The 25,704-nt window shown below is 36.2% G+C and overlaps 1 protein-coding gene across 1 annotated transcript in view; it reads right to left on the bottom strand.

The window, feature by feature from the left end:
* Window positions 1-727: 727 nt before the first annotated feature.
* Window positions 728-25,704, bottom strand: part of LARS1 (leucyl-tRNA synthetase 1) — a 67,668-nt gene continuing 42,691 nt past the window's right edge. The window contains exons 22-32 of the mRNA XM_082620906.1: window positions 23,180-23,243; window positions 21,183-21,366; window positions 17,189-17,279; window positions 15,814-15,954; window positions 14,277-14,417; window positions 13,907-14,017; window positions 11,586-11,696; window positions 9,195-9,299; window positions 7,834-7,929; window positions 6,239-6,371; window positions 728-1,121 (exon numbers count right to left, since the gene is read on the bottom strand). Of these exons, the coding sequence (XP_082477032.1) occupies window positions 916-1,121; window positions 6,239-6,371; window positions 7,834-7,929; window positions 9,195-9,299; window positions 11,586-11,696; window positions 13,907-14,017; window positions 14,277-14,417; window positions 15,814-15,954; window positions 17,189-17,279; window positions 21,183-21,366; window positions 23,180-23,243 (1,383 nt within the window). The 3' untranslated portion in view covers window positions 728-915. The remainder of the gene's footprint in view (window positions 1,122-6,238; window positions 6,372-7,833; window positions 7,930-9,194; window positions 9,300-11,585; window positions 11,697-13,906; window positions 14,018-14,276; window positions 14,418-15,813; window positions 15,955-17,188; window positions 17,280-21,182; window positions 21,367-23,179; window positions 23,244-25,704) is intronic.

The following is a 25,704-nucleotide window of genomic DNA, read 5'->3' as shown; positions in this document are numbered from 1 at the left end:
TATTGTGCAGCACAGGATCTAGGCACACGGGCTTCAGCAGTTGTGGGGCACAGGCTCAGTAGTTGTGGCGCACGGGTTTAGTTGCTCCGCGGCATGTGGGATCTTCCCAGACCAGAGCTCGAACCCGTGTCCCCTGCATTGGCAGGCGGATTCTTAATCACTGTGCCACCAGGGAAGTCCCCGTTGGCTTGATCTTTAAACACAATTGGACTCAAGACAAATCTGATAAATGCAGATTTCTGGGGGAAATCCTAAATCCTAAAATTTCACCTAAATTTAGTGAAAATCAAATAAACTGTTTATAAACTACTGATATTAGCCTTGAAAAAGTATTATTGGTGATTAATTGAATATATTAAAGCTAAAAAAATACTTATAAACATAAGACCTATTTGTTCTTTATACAAAATACTGAGTGATCATAATCAAGTCAAAATATTCTCATTTGTTCTTTTAAAATCATCATGAGAGTTCTCTTTAAAAAGCAAAACTAGCTGTCTAATTTACTCTTTTTAAAGAAGAAAAACAGCTGACTCCACAATGGATATAATATAAAAAGTTGTTAGATGCTCCTTAGCCTCATAAATAATATGAAGTATACCTCATACAAGAAGCATACTGACACTTTTGTAATAATCTGAAATACTAGAAGCTTCTGGGAAATGGTAATAATTTGTTAAAAAACAAAAACAAAGTATGGTACAACTACTTCTCTTCGAGGCCTCAATAAGGAAAAAAAATTTATTAGGTCCAGGAATCCAAGAAAACTTGGTGTATTTACAAGTACATGCAGAATTTGATGGTTAGAAATGAAATCTATTTAGGTCCAGCCTAAGATTCTCATAGCCCATCTATAGGCACAATCATAGTAGTAATATCCCCAGAAACCAGGATAAATCTCCAATGTGCCTGAATTTAATGAACCAGATAGATCATTGTATCACCAATATCCGCCCATAGCCCATTTTCAGTAAGATGAATTTTCTTGCTCATGAGGTCCACGTGGAAAACAGCATGCTCAGAAATGGGGGTCTTCTCAGCGTGCTCTTTTCCCAGGATGGGAACTCGCCGAGGCCCCAACAGTGGATCATCAAATCTCATCAGTTTCACTTTGGAAAGGTCTACAGCAAAAGAAAGTATCAATATGAACATTTAATTACAGTCACTGACTCAAACCCATGCCTGAGTCTGATAATTCACACTGGTTGTTATATCTAAAAAAATATTTTCATCAGATTACTAAATAGGACCCGATGTCAGAAAGCAAAACTGAATCTAACAAATCTTCATCTTCTGTCAGCTTTTACCCAGATCAAAGACCAGCAGAGATTCTGGATAACACATCTCCTGAATTACAAACCAAGGGGAGGGATTGATTATATTTTTGAGCATTATCCTATATGGTCTCTCAAATCACTTTTAATACACTTCAGTTAACCATTTTTCAGAATATTAAAAAGCCTAAAACTTATTTATCTTTCTTGCTTCCTGGAATATTTAAAAGTGTAAGGATTGTGGCTTTTTGGGAAAGGTTATTTTGGAAAAAGAATTACTACTCTAAGAAATAGCATTACCAGTTTCTTGTTTTGCTCAAAGGATGAAAGTGTATTAACAAGCTGATGAGAGACAAGGAAAGTAGGGGAATGGCTGGGGGAAAGGGCACAGGTTTTAGAATTTTGAGCTTTTGGATGAGCTCCAACCCTCCCTTGCTTGAGATTTTCCTGATCTGCTCTTGTGCAAGCTGATAAGATGGCTCCTGGTAAAGAAAGCACTTGTCCCTTGAACAAATTTATGATCCAACAATCCTGCCAACAACTGAGCCCAAGAGAAATTTATTTATTTCAGCAATTCTGAGACTTTTCAACATCAAATGGTTTTATTTTATACAGCAGAAAAACACCATAAATGACTACAAATGCTGATTCTGGATTTACAGCTCATTCTAAGTGTAGCATGGCTAGTTTATACTTAACCTGATCCACAGAAACTGAAGATATTTTCTGAATTACTTCCCACCCCTTTCTAAAGTAGATTGCTGGGTGGTCCATGAGCTACACTCCCTCATGTTGCCTTGAGAGTATGAAGCTTAGCATGAGAGGGATAAGGTTTAAAAAAAGATAAAAGGAGACATTAATGCAGCTGGCGGCTATGCCAGGAGTACAGGTTATCCAGGCATTCTATTCTCCTTGGGAAACAAAGACTAAAGGACTACAAGTTTAGAGTAGGGATCCTGGGGCTTATAGAGCAATTATCTGAAACTATCATGAAGGCAAACCCTGCCTAAGAGTCTTTGTAGAGTCTCTGCAGAGGCCATACAATCTATCCCCATATACAGCACAAGCCCTGAAAATTAAAATGGGAAAGGAGCACTTACAGTTTTCATGACAGCCATGGCCTAATTTGGGGGGAAGAACACAATTCATTTTAACAGCTACTGCAATTCAACATGCACATCAGTGATAGCAAATTATTTTCCTATGGAAGCAGTGACAAGTCCTACCAGCAGATTTTATGCACAAAGTATTTTACTGCAGATCTGCCTCTGTCTCTCTCTCTCACTCTCTCTGAAACAGACCTTCCTCATCATTCCAAGCAATGCTGAATCAAACTATTTCAAAGAAGCCTTAATACCCAATCAGGCTTCTAAGTGACAGAATACATCTGCTTTGATGTTTCAACATGTAGTTCATTACTGTCAATAAAATTATTGGTGCTTTCTTAGTGGTTTTACTATCTTTTCTTATCCCAGACCTCTCTTATCATTGAAAATGTTGAAATTTAAGTCTGCAACTACACAAGATTTAAGGCACTTGAAGATGAGTGATTGAGAGTCCCTAGGGATTGATAATGTGAAACGGAGCTTTACACCTCCAAATTATTAGTTCATATGTGGCATGGGTGGTAAGTGATTTAAAGTCATTATCGTCAAATAGTTGCTCCATGGCCTTTGTGGACTGAATGACGATTTTAGCTCCTAGTGCCTCCTGGACCTAGATCATAATCACCCTCAATACAATTGGCACTAATTGGATGACTTGCTGGCTATCACAGCAGACAGACTGAGAAATATGTTATTGAATTTCACTCCTTTCCCATCTCATATACTCAATATACTCAGTCCCCTTAGATATCAAAGTATTCTGAGGGCTTCTGGAAAAGTCTTAAGTTTAGAGCTCTTCTGTAGATACTTGGAGGAATATCAATTGCAAACTCCCCCTAATATTTCTATCTATTTTCCAAATTCACAGCAGTCACTAATACCAAACTTAAAGCACTTCATGATAATATTATTCACAGCTAGAATGACAAAGGATGTAAGAATTATGCCAGAGGCTCAGTGAGAAAAGACGAGCTCAAGAAAACACATCAGTACAGTTCTAAAGAACCTAGTCAGTGCTGCATCTGAGTGTATTTAAAAGGGAGTCAGGTTTAACATTATATTATATAATCCAATTTCCAATACAGGAATAAAACCTCTTATGCACTATAACCTCATAATAATCCTATCCAGCATGTCCACACAAATATCTATTTTCTTTAGAAGCCACCATATTGTTCTTCAAAGTTAAGAGTTCTTCCTATTACAAAAATTTCTCATGACTGAATATATGCAATATAAAACAGCCAAAAGGAAGGCCACAAAATGGCTTCCTATATGTTCACACTTCAAAATTTTCAAGTTCTGCTTTTTGTGGCCTATAAGTTCTAAGGATGGCATTATCATTCTACAGTACCTGGTTTATTGAAGGAACATGCTAAATGTCTACAACAAAATGGATGAACCTTGAAAACATTTTGCTAAGTGAAATAAGACATACAAAAGAACAATATTGTATGATTCCACTAGACAGGTACCTAGAACAGCCAAATACATAGAGTAGAAGAGTAGTTACCAGCGACTACAGGGAGGAAGAACGGGGAGTTATTATTTAATGGGTACAGAGTTTCAGTTTGGGATGATGAAAAAGTTCTAGAAATGGATAGTGTGATGGCTGCACATCAATGTGAATGTACTTAATGCTATCGAACTGTACACTTAAACAATGACTAAAATGGTCAATTTTGTGTTATGTATATTTTACCAGAATTTCTTTAGATGTCTGCAAACAAAAATATTCCTAGTCCTAACATATTGCTGGTACACAGTGAAAAAAGTATCAGTGTTTCCCTCATGCTAGTACACACTTTCCCTTCACCCTCACAGGTATAATTCTCAAGGCCCTATCAAACAATGTTTTCTCCATAAAATCATCTCTGATCACCACAGCTGGAAATAATCTCACCTTTTTCTGTGTGTAAATTTTACTATATCTCTCTTACTGTACTCAGCAGTTTCTCCTTAGATTATGATTATGTACTTCAATAGCTTAGTCCCCTACTCCTTCACTAGATGCAGCCTCCTAATGAACAGGACTTTGTGGACTCCCCAAAGCCCCTAGTACCTACATAGCAGTCTCTGCATACACACTTATCTCTACACACACTACACATGATATTCTCTCAAGAAATGACAACAGAAGGTACACGAATGACTTCAAGAGAACAAAAAATACATGGCAGAATGAATTTCAAAGGGCTATTTTAAGTCTTCTATGTAAATGGAATGTTGTTACCCTGAATATATTTCCATAAATTGGTCACTGTATCGGATCTGTAAATCTTTTCAGAAAATTTTATGCTGATGGTATTTGGCCCAATCAACTCTTGACTGCCATAAGAAGAGAAGAGAGAGATCGTGCAAAATAGGGAATCTCAACATTAATTTGTCTTCATAAGTTGGAAGAAAAATAGTACAGAAACAAACTAATTCCCTTCACGCTCTTCTCAGCGTAAGACCAGCTGAGTAATTAAAAAAAGAAGCTATACAATCCCACTACTGGGCATATACCCTGAGAAAACCATAACTCAAAAAGAGTCATGTACCACAATGTTCACTGCAACACTATTTACAACAGCCGGGACATGGAAGCAACCTAAGTGTCCATTGACAGATGAGTGGATAAAGAAGATGTGGCACATATATACAATGGAATATTACTCAGCCATATAAAAAAATGAAATTGAGTTATTTGTAGTGAGGTGGATGGACCTAGAGTCTGTCACAAAGAGTAAGTCAGAAAGAGAAATACAAATACCGTATGCTAACACATATATATGGAATCTATAAGAAAAAAAAAAAAGGTCTGATGAGCCTAGGGGCAGGAGAGGAATAAACATGCAGACTAGAGAATGGACTTAGGACATGGGGAGGGGGAAGGGTAAGCTGGGATGAAGTGAGAGAGTAACACTGACATATGTACACTACCGAATGTAAAATGGATAGCTAGTGGGAAGCAGCTGCATAGCACAGGGAGATCAGCTCGGTGCTTTGTGGCCACCTAGAGGGGTGGGATAAGGAGGGTGGGAGGGAGATGCAAGAGGGAGGAGATATGGGGATATATGCATATGTATAGCTGATTCACTTTGTTATACCACAGAAACTAACACACCATTATAAAGCAATTATACTCCAATAAAGATGTTTAAAAAAAAAGGTATAAATTATTATATCAAATCTAATCATAGGAGATCTAGACTTAATCTTGCTAAGAAATTAAGATTATTTACATATTTTACACGGAGGCATGCTGTCTGAAAGAAAGAATATGAGCTTTGGAGTCAAATATATCTAAGTTTGAATTCCAGCTCCAGGATTTACTAGCTATATGAACTTTGCAAGTTATTTAGCCTTTCTAACCTCCATTTCATCATCTGCAAAAGGGGAATAATACCCTAAATGTTACAGGGTTGTAAAAGGATTAAATGGCTAATACATGGCAGACACTCAATAACTTTTACTCTGTTTCTCTTCCTTCCCCAGGAACAGATTCAGTCAAGCAGGTTAGTTTGGAATATTAAGGGAATATGTTCCTTAATTCTGAATACTTCTGAGTGTTGGAAATTGCTTATTACAATTTTAAAGCTAGATGGAATCCTGGAAAAATATCTAATCCAGTGTCCTCATTTCACTAGAAGAGAAATCAGTTTAGAGCTTAAGTGACATGGCCAAGCCACCAAGCTACCTAGTCACAATGTCCCAAAAGAAAATATAGGTGTCCTGATTCTGGGTCCAACACTCTTTCCACAACATTACATGACTGTCCCTAAGCAAGACAGTTACTTTTCTTTCTCCCCTCTGCTTAGAACTCATCAAATCCACAAGCTACTGCCAAATGTGCACTTCAAGGAAACCATTTACCTTTGATTCCTCGGTCCACCTTCATTAAACGCCGGATTATAGAATCACGGTTATCTCCTTGCCTGATTTCAATTTTGGTTGAGAAGTGGCCATTGAATGGCTGAGAATTCACTAGGGAAACTGATACACCAGGCTACAAAAATAAAGAGAAAATGACTGTTATAGGAAATCAAACTTGAATACTGCTGAGGGAGAAGGAATCTCTGCTAGATTTTTAATGCCCAATGAAAGACAGATTTAATTCTGGTATTCTAAAATCAAGACCAAGGGATACTCAAATATGAAAGAAAAAATGTACAAAAGTTCATGCTTATAACCAAATGCCTAGGTAAAAATGACTATGAGTACATGTATCAATACTGATGATGGATAAAAACAATAGCTCTATTTTCTCTTCTAAAACTACCACCATTTACTGAATTCCTACTATGTACCAGACACTGTACAAAGTACTTTATAGACATATTATTCCTGTATCCTGAATGGCAGTTCCTTAAGACCCCTTTTCACAGATGAAAAGCTGAGAACCAGAAAGATTAACAAAGTAGCCCAAGGTCACATAGCTAGTAAGAGGCAGAGCCTCACCTTTACTGAGCATAAGCTCAGTTCTATGCCATACTAACTCCCACATAATATAAACTATATAGTAAAAGAACTTGCTCATTATTTTAAGTGGAAAAAGTCAACTGAGCCTTATGAAACTTAAATATATAGTAGCTTAATGGAATGCTTGAAAGAAGCTTGAAATAAACATATTTGTATGGGGAAAACTACTTCATGTACCTATATCCATGGCCCAAATGACTGTACTTTTAAAAGCCACGATATCTTAATGCAATGAGACTATTTATAATCTGATGATAAATTTAGGAGGTCTGCATGATCATGATTACTTCATTCTTTCAAAATAGACTTTTTCTGCTTGCTGCATTTTCAATTAAATGTGGTAAAAGTAGCAGGATATATGTAAGTCCTCTGCTTATCAAGAAAAGTAGGGCATTTTATGGACTCTCACAATGGCACTCCAGTGAACTTTACCAAATGCTGCCATTCTGAATGGATTCTTTAAGAGTTAATAAATAAAATCTCCCCAAACTTCAAAACCTATTTATCTTCACCAATAATGGCCAAAAAATAAGAAATTAAGAAAGCATTTCCAGTATAATGTGAAATGATGCATCAATCTGGTTTATGCCAGAAACCAAGTCTTGAATACCATTATTAAACCAAAACTCATCTGAAATATGAGAGCTCCTTTTCACTGTTTAAAAAAGTTTCACATTTCAATATCCACTATCTTTTTTTTTAAGTCAGGTTTTGAAAATCATATTCTTATTTTTAAAATCACAATCAACATCTGATGCTACCCGTGACAGTAGAGTAAGGAAAAGTGAGGGTTGCATTAACCAGGGAATTAGAGGACCTCAAATCCAGACCCACTACTAACCAACTAAGTGGCCTAAGCCAAGCTAATCATTTAACTTCTCTGGACCTCACTTCCTTCCATCATTAAAATGATGGTTTTAGATGTAAAGCTCTCTAAAGTCTCTTCTAGCTCTAAAATGCAATGATTCAGTGAGATTCTTTCAACTTACTTCTGTTCTAAAAACATTAAGTGGTTTCCCAGGACAGCAATCTTCCCTGACTTTATCTTCTGCTTCAGAGGCAAACTTGACTTCTATGTGTTCTAGCTAAGTAGAGGGGAAAGATGGAAGTCATTAGTATCACTTAATATGATTGGAATTAGTCATCACCTCATTTCACCAAAGAGCAAAACCAGGTTCTCCACTTATCATGAAATGGCCTGTGCAGTTTTATTATTTTCCGTATAAACATTAAATGAAACCTATCATGAAGTATTTAACACTCATGTTAGATGCCTCATAGTATGTTATATAGTCATGTTTACCATCTTCTTATCAGGAAATCTGGCATCTACCTGCTGCCTAAGAGAAAACAAAAATCAGTACAAAAGGCTTTCACTCAAATAAACGGAAAAACTCATTAATGTAGCAAATTGCATATACCTGAATACAAGATGACCCTAAATAAAGTGTTCCCATTGTCCCAGTGTAAATATCCAAGAAGTTTTTTGACCTCCATGAGTACATGTGAACATTTAGAAATATACATAAAATAGATGTCTACTAATACTTACTTTATTAACACAATTTATAATTACATGACATAAAATGCTTATTTAGAAATGCTTATTTCTTCCATTCCTGTATTTCATAAAACAATTTTATTCAAACTCTAAACCTGCACTTTTTTATATTAGTGTTTTCATTATTACTAGAACCACTTTTTGAATCCTCTAACACAATTTCCTATAGAAAATTATCTTTCCTTCTGCCTAAGGTGAATGAGACAGCATTTTTAGAATCTATATATTAAATTGTCACTGGGGCAGGAAGATGGAATGGGGAGAAACTCAGATATGTGAAAGCTACTGGTAATGTTCTAGTTCCTGAGTTGGGCAGTAGATTCATGGATGGTGATTATATTATTAATTAAGAAAAAAAAAACAGAGCCAAACATGGACCACTGATAATATACAATGAATCAAGGATTCTAATTAATCCAAATCTGTGATTCTGAGGTCTTATAGGGAGGGGGAAAAAAAAGCAATCCAGAATACTCCATAATATGAGAGATTTTGAAAGCATTTAAATATAAGGTCTCTCCTCATTTTTTTTTACGGATAATTTTGAAGAGGAAATCCAGGCATATACAGTTAGTATTTTAGGAATAGAATAACTGATAAGTGAAATAAGGAACAGATCATTTCTTCTTCCTGTAACTTCTACACCACCCATTCTCTTTCCCCCCAAAATATATTTGGCAAAGGTACTAAACATAGAAGGTGAAGTTTATAAAAAGGTTTATTATAAAACTAAAGAACTGGACTGTTTACTATAGTTAACTAGTTATTAGAATCCCAGGCCCCTCTTACCTCAAGAGAATTGGTCAGATAGACTATATTCTCCATGAGCACTGCCTGTTCGTCAAATTCTAATTGCAAATCCAGAACACGAGGTCCCATCTTCTCCAGATTTTCCTAGCAGCCAAAATGGTTTTGAAAAACAAAATCACATTAAGAATATGATGAAAAGAACATATTTCTGCCAAAGCAATCAGTCTCTCAAGTGATAGTATCTTCAAATTTGAACAGTTAAAGGAAAGGCCTTGGACTCATGGTTTCCCTTATCTATGTTTGCTCGCTAATGAAATTACTCGCTGAGAGTAATTATCATTTAAAGTATGATAAGATTAAGACAGCACTGAAAAGACTAGGACAAGGTTTTCAGATTTATAAAAGAAATATGATTTCATCATTGTTAATTTACCCTGACTTAATATGCAAATCCAAAGAACTCACTTTGACAAGGAATCAAACAAATGTCTTAAAATACCCCTTCAGCTAACAAATAAACTAAATTAAATTAAATTAAATGTTTCCAAGATACCACATCTGTAAAGCTATTTCAAGAAACAGTGAATTAATAATAACCAAACAAAATATTCCTATAAATTTAAAAATTTTTTTAAAGTCAGATTATATGGGTACTCAGATAATCCTGTGACATATAAAAAACCATTTCTTATTCTTAATTTTAACATTAAATATCAATATTTGCTGCTCAAGATGTAACCTTCAAGACCTAAGTTCATATGCACAAATACAGCTAACTGCCTAGAACATGTTTCACTTACATGAAAGTGACCTGACATGATTCTTAATATTCACTACCTTCATTTACCATCCAAGTTGTTTCTTTTCCCATGAGGTGCTAGAAAACCCTTCTCTTATTCCCAGATTTATTAAACACTTTTCAAAGTTTCAAACCACTAATTTGCCTGATAATACCAAGTAATACCAATATTACTGAAAAAATATTTTACTACTCAAAAAATCTAACATTCGTTTTTCAAAAAGCCGACCCTTGAATCTAATATCATTTAAAATCAGTTTCACTGGATTCTATAAAGCATGTCACCAAAATTAATTGCCTCTGCAACCAACAATGGGATATTTTGTTGATTTCCCCATATTGACAATGGATCTGACATTATGACCAATGGCACTAGCTGGGAACCAATGAATTATGAGCATACCAGCAAACATAACTTATTAGTGTAGGTCAAGCCATTTTTCTAAATTATTTCTGAAACTTCAAATACCATAACGCTCAGATAGTTGACTCTGGTTCTAGGAGAATTAAAAGGCTTTCCTAAGAACACAATCTACTCCAATACAAGATAAGCTAAGAGTTTTGGTCTCTTATCAGGCAGGTATCTGTAGCCTACAAGATTCAATAATTATTCTAAAGTATAAGAATAACCATTACATGCTTAGCAGGCTGGAAGACACTGATATACATTTTCTTAAAAATGTACTGAGCCTACTTTTTGACAGGTAGTATTAAAATGTATTATGTGTATTAATTCATTTACTCCTCACAGCACTCCTATAAGGTAAGTTCTATTAATTTCCTATTTTATAGATGAAAAACGTTGTGGCCCAGAGAATTTAAGTGATTTGTCTAAGTCCTCCAAACTAAAAAGTGACAGAAAACAGGATCTGGGCCAAGATTTGTCTGCCCCCAGAGTCTGAGATCTTAAGCAATATACAGTCTTCTTTCTGTTTCTCTTTGTCAGGAAATCCACCAGATCAGTTATATATATGAAAAAGACTAAGAGTTTAACCCAAAGATTCTCAATGGGGGAGCTATGGTGGGGGGCTGATTTTGCTACCAGGAGATATTTCGCAATGTATGGAGGCATTTTTGGTTGTCATAACTTGAGTAGGGGAGGGAGAAATTCTACTGGCATCCAGTGGGTAGAAGCCAAGGACACTGCTAAACACCCTATAGTGCACAGGACAGCCTCCCACAACCAAGAACTATCCAGCCTAAAATACACATAGAGCCATTGTTGAGAAACCCTGATCTAACCACTATAAACAACGTTTATCCTGTTAAGCTAAACCTATACAAATGTAGAATCTTGTTCCGGTAATAGGATCTAGTAAAAATACCCTAATGTAAGCCAAAAGACTATGCTTCCTCCTTAAACTGAAAAGAAGGGAAGGTAGAATATGAAGAGAATCTTTTAGTGCAGTAATTCTCAACCAATTTTTCTTCCACAATACATATTTTTCACACACTCAGCAATTCCACAGGTAAATCCCAAATCTGATCACTCATTTCCACAACCACTGATTGAAAAGTGCTATTTTAGCAGATTTCTTTGGGGAGACTGTGCCCAAAGTGTTCCTTTTACTTCTACTATCCTATCTAACCATTACCCATGTGGTCACAGCTGCACAAGGTCCACAGCTTACCTTAATCATGGCAACAAATGGCATCACTTTCTTCATGTATTTCTTCAATTCTGGCAAATTGACTAGTTCACTAGCAATGACTTTGTTATCAGGCAATTTTCCACTGTTGGTCTAAAAAAAAGAGTGGGAGAGGAATGTGAAGAAAAATATTTTAAAGATAATGTAGGATAGTAGATGTGCCTGTAAGAAACTAGCCAGGCATGAAATGGTGGCCTCTACCAATCTGCTAGAGAGCAGCACAAGAGGGTGCAGCCTCTAGCATCACAGGGAAGTGAAAGGTAAATGAATAATACAGAAAGGAGTCTCCTCTTTCCTCTAAATTCAAAGGACACATGTTTTTTCGGGTAAAGAAGAGCACGTGCATCATGCTAAAATATTTAATTTTCCCTTACACTAATGATACCTCTAGGATTGTAACATTAGATCTTATCTAGTGATAAAATGGTCTTATAAAAATCCTATGTCTTCAAACTTTTCAAAGCATTTCATTAGTCATATCAAAATGAAAACTATACAACTATCATATAAGATGTATTATAATGTCTGCTTTTGAACACTCTGCCTTATAAATTGTTACTGCAAATGTGAAAAAAGAATCTCTAGCTATCAACCTGTTAAAAATAATAAAATTTCTATCTACCAAAAATAAATATCTATATCATAAGCATTAATATGCACACAGTCCCAAATGAGCTGCCTGAATTTAAATTCACTCCTGCAAACATCAATAGAGGAGAAATAAAGTAAGCGGCCTTTCCAGACTTTTGGGTGACCTATTTTCTCCTTATTGTAAAAGAATCACACCAAAGCCAAGGGTTGGGAATAAATCTAAAAGAAAAGTAACATACAGTAAGATTTCCAATAATCTATTTACTTTCAACTCTAACCTTTACTAGAGTACATAGGAAAAAATATTTTCTCCACTTGCCAATATGTTGCTTTGAAATACATAAGAAAAAGGAGAGGGGGGAAAACACTCTTTTTTCCTTATGTCACCAAAAAGGTGCCATATTGAACATAAGAACATTCTTCTTGATTATAAACTGACATTCTTTTAGTTCTTGTGGATAAAAACAAATGAAAAATTTAAAGGAAGCTGGTCATTCCAAATAATGTCAATAGATGATGCTGATTTCAAACTATGTAATCTAGTCAATAAATATAAGTAAAAGTATAACTTCTAAAAGAAGAGTGGTGATTAATTTTTTAATATCTGGGACATTACATACCATATTCAGTTCTTCTGCTTCCTTGAAAATGCTGGTATGAATATATACGCTACTGAGGCAAAATTTCATTTTTCTAACTACCAAAGTAGCTTTTACTCTTTTACTTACCGTAAGTCAAAACTCTGCAAGCAGATTCTAAAAGCTACACTCCATTTCTATTAAACGCAATCAAAGGAAGAGGTAGTTCTCCATAAAAACAGGTTCACATATTGTAGAATACAAAAATACTTTCTCTTCTCTTTCCATTAAATCTTACAAATATAAAAGTTCTTCTGAGTATTTCTTGGTTAACCATGAAAAGTACTGAGGCAAAATTCCAATAAAGGTCTAGAAAATCAAAGCTAAGGATTTTTCCTTTGTATTACCACTTTATGCTTTGGCCATAATCCCTATTTGATCGCTCTCTTTCTTTCTCTTTTTAAAGTGCACCTTAATGGTTTCTGTCCACCGATAACTGTTGTTTATAACCTGAGCAAAAATTCTACAACATATACTTTGTTTCCATATTTTGAATGTGAAAGGAAAAAGGAAGGTGAATTTTTTTCTCTAGGAAAACCTAGAACTAAGTTTAAATATTGAGTTCCCTTTAAATACAACTATCATATTTAACAGCTATTTACCTGACAATCAAAAACACAACATCAAACTCTCCATTTCTATGGGTAATTATCAAATTGGACATTTTCTTTTAAATTACTCAAGAGCCAAGCTTCAAATTTTTTCAAACATAATAATGTTAAGGCTTCATGAATGCCAGTGTTCAAGGCACAACAAATCCAAAAGGCAAACTCAGTCCTTTTGCTTCATAATTTTAACCACACATATGAAAAAGTCCCACACCTTTTAATTACATACAACTAGATCTAGTATTTTTTTATGAAAGTTTCAGAAATGATGAAAAACAGCTTTTCCCTCGGCATCCATTTAAGAGCCACCAAGGATAACAAATGGCACTCCATGTGTAAAGGTAATTAAACAAAGCTGCCTGTCTTCCTTCCCCTAGACATTGCCAACATCCTAAAAACAAAAACAGCATAGGCAGAACACGACACTGCTGGGGTGAGGCGGGGGGGAGTCTATTGAGAACGTCACCTCAAAGTGATGACGCAGAACTGACAGGGTGATGTGTTGCCAAGACGGATAGTTCTTCGCCACATAGATGGTGCAATGTGAAGGCTTCTGAGGGAGCTGCTTGTCAGTCTTCTACAGGGCAGAAGAAAGAAAAAAAACATTTAATCACTTTCATATACACCAAAAATGAAAGAACCCTCTCCCAGTATATAGCACTACTGCCTTTAACATTAAAAAATATGCATACAATAGAACTGCATTAGAAATGAAAATAGCCCTACATTAGCAGTGAAAATAGCCCTAATGAAAGTTGTCTTTATTTTCATGACTATTAAATGTTATTTGACCAATAACTTTTAAGGAATGACATTAAAAAAAAAAATGACTTCACCTTGCCTTTAGCTGGTATCATATAGTTCTTGAGTCGCAGTCTAAGGTCATGTGCTACTTCCATGAGATACTGTGAGGAGCGTATCAAGCTTTCATCCACAGGACCTGCCAGAGGCCATGAAGCATTCATAACTGAGTCGGGCTTAAAAAAAAAAAGGTTCAGTGAGATTAGACAACACAATTATTTTATGATTCTTGGTTACAGTTTCATACCAAGGCATGGTGTGTAACTGTGTGCTCAAAGTTCAAACCTGACTACACATAACACACTTCCACAGACCCTGATCTAATGTTCCCTAGAATTCAAGCTGTGAAGTCTGACTCTACATTCTTAATTAGCATCCATTTGTACAAGCATATTGATACCCACACACATATGCTCACTTTCAAAGAAAATTATGTAATGCTAATTTGCCTATATTTAATCTTTGTTATATAAATTATGCATACTCTCAGTTTTTATCCTATTAATACATCCAGTACTGAAAGTATGGCTATTTGGAATATATATCATGAGCACATTTTTGCATTGTTCACACATTGAAAAATACAAAAGAGCTTGGCTAATAATGCTGGAAAGGAGTTATTAAACCAGCCAATCTGTTTATCTGGGAGAAGCCTGGGAGAAATAAATTTATCTTCACAGTAAGAATGCTAATATAATATCCCTGAATATGCAGCCCTATATATGCCAGGAATTTTATATAAAACAAGAATATTTATGCAAGTATACACTTCTATCTTTGTTTATAAGCAGCTCATAACAGTTATTTATATCTTTCTCAATATTTTCACCTTTCTAAACAAACAGTTGAGAAAACAGTATTAGTTATACATGTATTCAAATACACTATAACATTTCCTAATAAGAATTAGGTGATAAACAACACGCACAAAGTCACGTTATTAAAATATATACAATAAAAAATATATATTTTTTAAAAACTAAAAAAATAGAGGGGGGCCTCCCTGGTGGCGCAGCGGTTAAGAATCCGCCTGCCAATGCAGAGGACACGGGTTTGAGCCCTGGAGTGGGAAGACCCCACATGCCACGGAGCAACTAAGCCTGTGTGTCACAACTACTGAGCCTGTGCTCTAGAGCCTGCGAGCCACAACTACTGAGCCCACGTGCCACTACTGACGCCCGCGTGCCCAGAGCCCATGCTCTGCAATGAGACAAGCCACCACAATGAGAAGCCCACACACCACAATGAAGGGTAGCCCCCGCTTGCCGCAACTACAGAAAGCCCACGCACAGCAACGAAGACCCAACACAACCAAAAATAAATAAATAAAATAAATTTAAAAAAATTTTTAATAAAATAAAATATATACACCGTGTGTGTATAAATTAAGGCATATATACCCGATGTAGCTTCAGTTTAAGCTGCTGCAATAATTATGAGATAATGAACCCAAAATTATTCTTGAAATACTCATTTTCAGTCTTTCTCTCTTAAGTAACATTATTATCCCAACATTTATTTAATGAGGCCCAAATCAAAACCACCCAGAACATCTTAAATGCATAAAGCTACCTTTCCCAGGAGTGTCCAGATGTGCTCACACAAATGAGGACAGAATGGAGCCAACAGAAGTGTCTGAACTTCAATAAACCGGAACACGAGGTCTCGGTGCATCCCTTCTATGGCCAATTCACGGTACTTATCTTTCGCAGCCTACAAAATTTGGAGATATTTACCATTTCTCTCCCCCACTTCTTTAAAATAAAATTATAGGGAAAAAACCTCAGTATCTCTATTTTCATGCATTTTTAAGTATTTAGTCTTTTAAAATACCATAATAAACTTTAGTAAAGGTTTTACTTTATTTTTAACAACGTGAAAATAAACGTATATCAATCCTTAGGTTAAAAACAATAAATTGTTTAAACTTATACATCCTCGATAATCTTTGCTATTAAGTATTTCTTTTTAAGCATTTCTTAGCCATTTAGGGTTCTTTTGGGGGCGTTGTTTGTTCATGTCCTTTGGTAATTGTTCTTTGCACCATTAGCATTTTTTTGATGGGCTTGTCAAAATCCTGAAATACAGACTGTAAATAATTTTCCAATTAACTGTGTATTTTTAAGATGATTTCAGTTATGTTTTTCTTATCTATGTTGGCAAATTCATCAGAATTTTTTTGCTTATTCTTTTCTTTTGCTTTTATGATTAGGAAATCTTTTTTCAATTCTAAAATCAAATAAATGTTCACTTAGCCCTGTTTTTCAGAAAAAAAATGTAAATCAATCCTAACAAAAGGATAATGCAGTTTTATACTGATTCTCAAGAAAAATATCTGAAAAAGACATTTTGCAATGGACATAAAAGATGAACAATTTAAACTGTGTACTAAGGGTGAATGCTGACTAGCATGTATTAATAGCATCAAAAAGGCTGTAAATATGACACACTGCTATGCTCAGCACTTATCCTTATTTAATCACATCTCTGAAAACCAAGTTACATAAATCCCAATGTGATATTTTACAAAACTAACTGAGGAACGCTACATTTTTACTTTAAGCACTTGAACTGCCAAACTTGAGGATATGCTGACACCTTGTGGAAAACCTCAGAAAATGTTTGCTTTCAAACTAACAGCAATTAATTGCAATTATGCCTTTGGTTTTTATCAACTTTAAAGTGTTTTCCTGGAAAACGTGACTAATTTTTACATTTAACCTCTTTATTAACCCACAGCTCAACTAGGAATAGAATTACTTACATTAAAGAGACATAATACAAAAAGTACCCAAAAAAACTATTTAAAATCACAATTTATTGAATATTTTAAAAATTTTCAGTCTCCACTTAATATGAGTTATAATGCTACAGCAGGAGGGAAAAAAACAAGAAATACATCATATTCACACTGACATATTTTATAGCTATGAAGAGAATAGCCTACCTGAAACTCAAAAAACCCTGTTTTCAAAGCTTCTTTAAACATCATCTTTTCATAGTTTTGATCTGTTTTTATAATGCCTGCATTCATTTCACTGTTGAATAGAAAAAAAAAGGTAATTGAGTTTAAAGGCAAGTACATATATACAGGTATAAAAAACTTCCACACATACTAATAAACATTAAAATGAGAACAATGCATGAAACATTTAAGACCGCTCAACCACAAAACCATCTTTGTATTCCTCAAAACTGACTATTGCAGCCTCCCACTGTCTATCCACTCTTGAGTATTGTCATAACACTACTTAGGGCTCCTGTTTATGACAACACAGTTAACCACATGCTTGTTTAAAAATTCCTTGATGGTCACTCTGATACCAAAACCAGACAAAGACACTACAAAAAAAGAAAATTACAGATTAATATCACCGATGAATATAGATGCAAAAATCCTCAACAAAATACTAGCAAACAGAATCCAACAACACATTAAAAGGACCATACACTATGATCAAGTGGGATTTATCGCAGGGATGCAAGGATTCTTCAATATACGCAAAGCAATCAATGTGATACACCATATTAACAAATTGAAGAAGAAAAACCATATGATCATCTCAATAGATGCAGAAAAAGCTTTTGACAAAATTCAACACCCATTTATGATAAAAACTCTCCAGAAAGTGGGCATACAGGGAACCTACCTCAACATAATAAAGGCCATATACGACAAAACCCACAGAAAACATCATTCTCATGGTGAAAAACTGAAAGCATTTCCTCTAAGATCAGGAACGAGACAAGGATGTCCACTCTCAACACTATTATTCAACATAGTTTTGGAAGTCCTAGCCATGGCAATCACAGAAGAAAAAGAAATAAAAGGAATACAAATTGGAAAAGAAGAAGTAAAACTGTCACTGTTTGCAGATGACATGATACTATACTTAGAGAATCCTAAAGGTGCCACCAGAAAATTAGTAGAGCTAATCAATGAATTTGGTAAAGTGGCAGGATACAAAATTAATGCACAGAAATCTCCTGCATTCCTATACACTAATGATGAAAAATCTGAAAGAGAAATTAAGGAAACACTCCCATTTACCAGTGCAACAAAAAGAATACAATACCTAGGAATAAACCTACCTAGGGAGACAAAAGACCTGTATGCAGAAAACTATAAGATACTGATGAAAGAAATTAAAGAGGATACCAACAGATGGAGAGATATACCATGTTCTTGAATTGGAAGAATCAATATTGTGAAAAGGACTGTACTACCCAAAGCAATCTACAGATTCAATGCAATCCCTATCAAATTACCAATGGCATTTTTTACAGAACTAAAACAAAAAATCTTAAAATTTGTATGGAGGGCTTCCCTGGTGGCGCAGTGGTTGAGAGTCCATCTGCCGATGCAGGGGACATGGGTTTGTGCCCCGGTCCGGGAAGATCCCACATGCTGCAGAGCGGCTAGGCCCGTGAGCCATGGCTGCTGAGCCTGTGCGTCCAGAGCCTATACTCCGCAACGGGAGAGGCCACAATAGTGAGAGGCCCGCATACAGAAAAAAAAAAAAAAAAAAAAAATTTGTATGGAGACACAAAAGACCCCAAATAGCCAAAGCAGTCTTGAGGGAAAAAAATGGAGCTGGAGGAATCAGACTCCCTGACTTCAGACTATACTACAAAGCTACAGTAATCAAGGTAATACGGTACTGGCACAAAAACAGAAACACAGATCAATGGAACAAGATAGAAAGCCCAGAGATAAATCCACGCACCTATGGTCAACTAATCTATGACAAAGGAGGCAAGGATATACAATGGAGAAAAGACAGTCTCTTCAATAAGTGGTGCTGGGAAAATTGGACAGCTACATGTAAAAGAATGAAATTAGAACACTGCCTAACACCACACACAAAAATAAACTCAAAATGGATCAGAGACCTAAATGTAAGACTGGACACTACAAAACTCTTAGAGGAAAACATAGGAAGAACACTCTTTAACATAAATCACAGCAATATCTTTTTTGATCCACCTCCTAGAGTAATGGAAAGAAAAACAAAAATAAAGAAAAGGGACCTACTGAAACTTCAAAGCTTTTGCACAGCAAAGCAAACCATAAACAAGATGAAAAGACAAGCCTCAGAATGGGAGAAAATATTTGCAAACAAATCAAAGGACAAAGGATTAATCTCCAAAATATATAAACAGCTCATACAGCTCAATATTAAAAAAACAAACAACCCAATGCAAAAATGGACAGAAGACCGAAATAGACATTTCTCCAAAGAAGACATACAGATGGCCAAGAAGCACATGAAAAGCTGCTCAACATCACTAATGATTAGAGAAATGCAAATCAAAACTACAATGAGGTATCACCTCACACCAGTTAGAATGGGCATCATCAGAAAATCTACAAACAACAAATGCTGGAGAGGGTGTGGAGAAAAGAGAACCCTCTTGCACTGTTGGTGGGAATGTAAATTGATACAGCCACTATGGAGAACAGTATGGAGGTTCCTTAAAAAACTAAAAATAGAATTACCATACGATCCAACAATCTGACTACTGGGCACACACCCAAAGAAAACCATAATTCAAAAAGACACATGCACCCCAATATTTATTGCAGCACTATTTACAATAGCCAGGTCATGGAAGCAACCTAAATGCCCATCCACAGACGAATGGATAAAGAAGTTGTGGTACATATATACAATGGAATATTACTCAGCCATAAAAAGGAATGAAATTGGGTCATTTGTTGAGACGTGAATGGATCTAGAGACCGTCATACAGAGTGAAGTTAAGTCAGAAAGAGAAAAACAAATATCCTATATTAACACATATATGTGGAACCTAGAAAAATGGTACAGGTGAACCGGTTTGCAGGGCAGAAGTTGAGACACAGATGTAGAGAACAAATGTATGGACACCAAGGAGGAAAGTGGTGGGGGTGGGGTTGTGGTGTGCCGACCTGGGAGATTGGGATTGACATGTATACACTGATGTGTATAAAATTGATGACTAATAAGAACCTGCTGTATAAAAAAATAAATGAAATAAAATTCAAAAATCAAAAAAACAAATAAAAAAATTCCTTGATGGAAACTTTATTAAGAAGCCCAAAATGCAATATGAAAATAGCTTTACTAAGGCTGTAGTCAGGCTTAGTTGCTGCATTTTAAACAACTGACATTGGGTTAAAAATATATTCCTTACACTACCTCAGGCCCTTCATAATTTGGCCTAATATGGCCCCAACTTGTTTGATCTCCTACTCCTGCTCTCCACATACTGTACACTTCAAATAAATACCATACTCTTTCTGTGGCTTTCTCCTCTCCCTCAAAAATTAGGTTTATTTTTCAAGAAACCCAGAACTCACATGCAATCTCCTCTAATTTCCCTCTATCCCTACTATTGCACTTATAATTGGTTGGGTAAGTGTTTTTCTCTTCTGCTAGACTACGATGAAGGATCAAGTCTTATTCATCTTTGTAATACCAGTGCTTCAGATGTTCCTGATACAAAAAGACTGATAAATGTTTTTTGAAGGAAAAAAGAGACGACAACTCTTTTCCTTTAACCTACTTTTCCTTTAACCATTCCACACTCCTCTAATGCAAGACAGCATGGTAAAATGGTCATGAGAATGGGCTTTGGATGACAGAAACAAATTCATATCCCAAGTTTGAAATTACCAGCTTTGAGACATTTAATGAAATACTTAATTTTTCTAAGCTTCAATTTCTTTAACTATAAAATAGAGCTAATAATATCTTTATCATATAAAATTGCTAGAAGGCTAAAATCAGATAATGGATGCAAAGTAATTAGCATAGTACCTGGCACAAGTAAGCTTTCAGTGAATAGTAGTTATTATTAGCATCTAATTTATTTAATGAGGAAAAAAAAAGAAAACTTAAAAATACACCAGGACTAAGCAACTCTAAAGTACAAAGTGGTTGGGGTCCATAGGTTACCTGGCGAAAACTCTATCATTGAAGGTGTTGGCAGGACCACTTCTAAGGCTATCCCAGTTGGCAACCATTTCTTTCACCCATTCCACCCAGGTGTACAGACGGAGAATACCTGCATCTGCCATGGTTTCCACAAAGTTAGCATCTTCAACAGTGTCACCAGCATCAGCTAGAGCCAAGCGCATTCCTGGAAAAAGAAAAAAATCAATCGATGATTTAAAAATGTGGTTACTGCGTATCAACTATGTATCCAGTTGAGTACACTGCCAAGCCTACATATAAATTAAGAAATAACAAACGCTTTAAAGAACTGCATATATCAACAGCAAAAATAAAGATCACCAAAAGTAGAATCCATAATGATGTTGCTAAAATATTTGAATTTTCTGTATTGATTTGCATACACTTAGCATCAATATGTGTTTCTTCTCAGGCATGTTGAGTTAATGAGATAAAGTGATCTATAATGAGGCAGAGGGAAAAAATGATAAACTGGGGAAAGATATCCCTGTCAACATCTCAGCCTCATTTACAGGTAGCAAAATTTATTTACTGGGTTATAATTCAATACTATCATTATTTACTATGTTTCCTAAATTGCTCTAGTGTGGGCAATTGGGAGCCCCGTCAGGTTGGCTCCTGTGCCCTTTCAAACTGTCCCCATCCTTTTTTAAACACTTCCTTACTTTCTGGCATCATAAAATGTTCCATACTCATCTTGTATTTTCCCTACTCCAGCCCTCAAATCAACCCTTCTCCTAGGAACCCTAGTTCCTTTTATTGGAGAATGGTATTTAGAAACCAAGATCTGAATGCCAGGTGTTTCATTATCCATGGGCTCTCTGAGCAGAAAGAACTAGGAAAATAAATGCATGTATACTAACCCACACATAAATCTATGTTTATTTTTATATCTGTCTGTATGTAAAATAAAACCTGTGAGTTCATACTGATGTTGCCAATTCCAATCCAACACCACAGGGTTCATTCTAGCATTTCCTCTTGACCTATTTATAGCTTCTGACAATGAGCTCTCATCTATAATATATTTATTTGTTAAATCCCAGTAAACCCACAAAAGTTTCAGAATTGCTAATCTACACCTCTTTAAAAAAAATAACTACAGTATTTGTGTACAGTTCTTTTTGCCTTACTGTGTTCAGTCAAAATACTGTTTTACTAAGTAACTTAGGTTAATTCTTCCCCATCCCCTTCAGTGCAGTCTCAAACTATGGTAGCCATGATCAGCAAATGATCAGCCATGATGACCAAAGACTGGATTACATAAGAAATGACTGGTTCTTTCAGGTTAGACAGTGCATTTCTTCTCTCGACAAAGTAACAGTTAAATGGAATAGTAATGAGGCCAGGGAAAACATACTTTTTGAAGAAATGAATGCTCCTAGGTTCAAGTCACTTATATGTATACCAAATATGGAGGAAATACTTTGAAAAAGCTTCCTACATATTTAACATCTCTACAAACCAACTCCTTTTATTTTTAAGATTTTTTTTTTTTGATGTGGACCATTTTTAAAGTCTTTATTGAATTTGTTACAACACTGCTTCTCTTCTATGTTTTGGTTTTTTGGCCGCAAGGCATGTGGGACCTTAGCTCCCCGACCAGGGATCGAACCCGCACCCCCTGCATTGGAAGGCGAAGTACTAACCACTGGACCACCAGGGAAGTCCTCCTACAAACCAACTCTTTAATCTTAGAAGTAGCATGAAATTAGGAACAAACCAGGTAGCACTTACAGTGAGTTTCCTTTAAAAGAAGACTAATAATCTTAGCTTAAATCTGTTCCTAAACAGATCAGATCAGCAATTCTTATGTTTTAAAAATTACGTTCCTGTACGCAAAGAAAACATGAATATTTTAAAGTATTGGTGAAAGTGAAAGAGAAAAGCAATGAAACTGAAACAACAATGCTAACTTGCCTTCTGTAATCTAAGGAGAACTGGACTCTGCAACAGCAATAGCAAAAAAGCCTACTCACCATCGGCTGAATATTTGTCAAGAGCTTGGGTCAAAGTGAGGAAGTTGCCTGTGGATTTTGACATCTGAAAGAGAAAGTCAATGATCAGACATTAGTAAGAGTATATATAAATAAAATAAACCAAATCAGCCACATCAAATTAAATGGGTTGGCCACAATCCGATAAAAACCAAAAGGATCAGAAGCATGGTAAGGAAAAGATACCTTATACTAACTTTACAGAGGAGAAAACTGAAGTGACTTGTCTGACAAAGTGACTAGTCAGTGACAAAGCTAGGACAGCATCTCCAGTCTGATACTCAGTCCACGGCTCTTTCCATTAACCAACACTGTCCCTTGGGAATTGGTTTAGACACATGGATGATTCCACTAGAACTCTGGAACACTTCAGCTGGTCATAAAGAAGAGCTTTAGGGCTTCCCTGGTGGTGCAGTGGTTAAGAATCCACCTGCCAATGCAGGGGACACGGGTTCAAGCCCTGGTACAGGAAGATCCCACATGCCGCGGAGCAACTAAGCCGGTGCGCCACAACTACGGAGCCCACGTGCCTAGAGCCTGTGCTCCGCAACAAGAGAAGCCACCGCAATGAGAAGCTTGCGCCTCAACCAAGAGTTGCTGCAACTAGAGAAAGCCCCGCTTGCTGCAACTAGAGAAAGCCCGCGCACATCAACAAAGACCAAACGCAGCCAAAATAAATAAATGAAAGAAAAATTTTTTAAAAAAAGAAGAGATTTATAGCAATTAGAGTCATTCAGAAATGAATGGACAAGCTCATGAGGTCAAAATTAGGGTTTTAGGGAACCTCCTGTCATTAGGGTCACAACTGGTTACTCAAGTTGTGCTCTGCCTGAAGGCAGCACAACTAAGGAGGAACTGTGCCCAGCCTAGCAATCTTTACCATTTAAAAAATGTTTACGTTTTTATAACTTTGCTGATACCAAAGAGAGGTGGTCATTCTATCAATTTTCTACCATATGGCAGTAAAATATTTTGTTCTAATAAAATGAGTATAATGTACATATAGCACAACAATGTGGAGACCAAAGGAAATGTCATGTTATAACAGGATTCATATTTATATACTCACATATACATACACACATATATACACATACATATATATAAATATATATACAGTTCACTTTGACCTACAAAGAACAAATGAGTTTGATAATCAAAAGTCTTTGCTGGGGCTTCCCCGGTGGTGCAGTGGTTGAGAGTCTGCCTGCCGATGCAGGGGAAACGGGTTCGTGCCCCGGTCCGGGAAGATCCCACATGCCGCGGAGCGGCTGGGTCCGTGAGCCACAGCCGCTGAGTCTGCGTGTCTGGAGCCTGTGCTCCGCAACGGGAGAGGCCACAATAGTGAGAGGCCCGAAGTCCTTGTTGATTTAACAAAATCTATAAAATAGCTATTTTTCAGCTTAATGTACAGATTACCTTACATGAACTTTTTTATTCCCTTTCAATATTAGGACACTGGTAAAAAATAGCATCTCATTTTGCAATTCATATCATCTGCTATGTTTAAATCTATAACTATTTTCATTATGACATACCTATAGCAATGAATATTCTTTTTTTTTTTTTTTGTGGTATGTGGGCCTTGCACTGTTGTGGCCTCTCCCATTGCGGAGCACAGGATCCAGACGTGCAGGCTCAGCGGACATGGCTCAAGGGCCCAGCCGCTCTGCAGCATGTGGGATCTTCCCGGACCGGGGCACGAGCCCGCGTTCTCTGCATCGGCAGGCGGACTCTCAACCACTGTGCCACCAGGGAAGTCCTAAGTATTTATTAATAACAGCTTTATTAAAGTATTATCTGCATTTATTTAAAGTGTAGAATTTGCTAATTTATGACTTATGAGTGTACCTATGAAACCATCATCACAATCAAGATAATGAACATATGCATCACCCACAAGAGTTTTCTTGTGCTCTTTTGTAGTTCCTTCCGCCTGCCTTCCCCAACCCCACCCCTGTCTCCAGGTAACCTCTGATCTGTTTTCTTTTTTTTTTTTTTGTATTTTTGTGTTTTTTTTTATTTTTGCTTTATAACAAATTTAATCAGTTATACATATACATATGTTTCCATATCCCCTCCCTTTTGCGTCTCCCTCCCACCCTCCCTATCCCACCCCTCCAGGCGGTCACAAAGCACCGAACTGATCTCCCTGTGCTATGCGGCTGCTTCCCACTAGCTATCTACCTTACGTTTGGTAGTGTATATATGTCCATGCCGCTCTTTCACTTTGTCACAGCTTACCCTTCCCCCTCCCCATATCCTCAAGTCCATTCTCTAGTAGGTCTGTGTCTTTATTCCTGTCTTACCCCTATGTTCTTCATGACATTTTTTTTTCTTAAATTCCATATATATGTGTTAGCATACAGTATTTGTCTTTCTCTTTCTGACTTACTTCACTCTGTATGACAGACTCTAGGTCTATCCACCTCATTACAATAGCTCAATTTCATTTCTTTTTATGGCTGAGTAATATTCCATTGTATATATGTGCCACATCTTCTTTA

The sequence above is a fragment of the Mesoplodon mirus genome, assembly GCF_964341445.2.
Source record: "Mesoplodon mirus genome assembly, chromosome: 5".
Taxonomy (NCBI): Eukaryota; Metazoa; Chordata; class Mammalia; order Artiodactyla; family Ziphiidae; genus Mesoplodon; species Mesoplodon mirus.
This window is presented reverse-complemented; position numbering and strand designations above follow the sequence as displayed.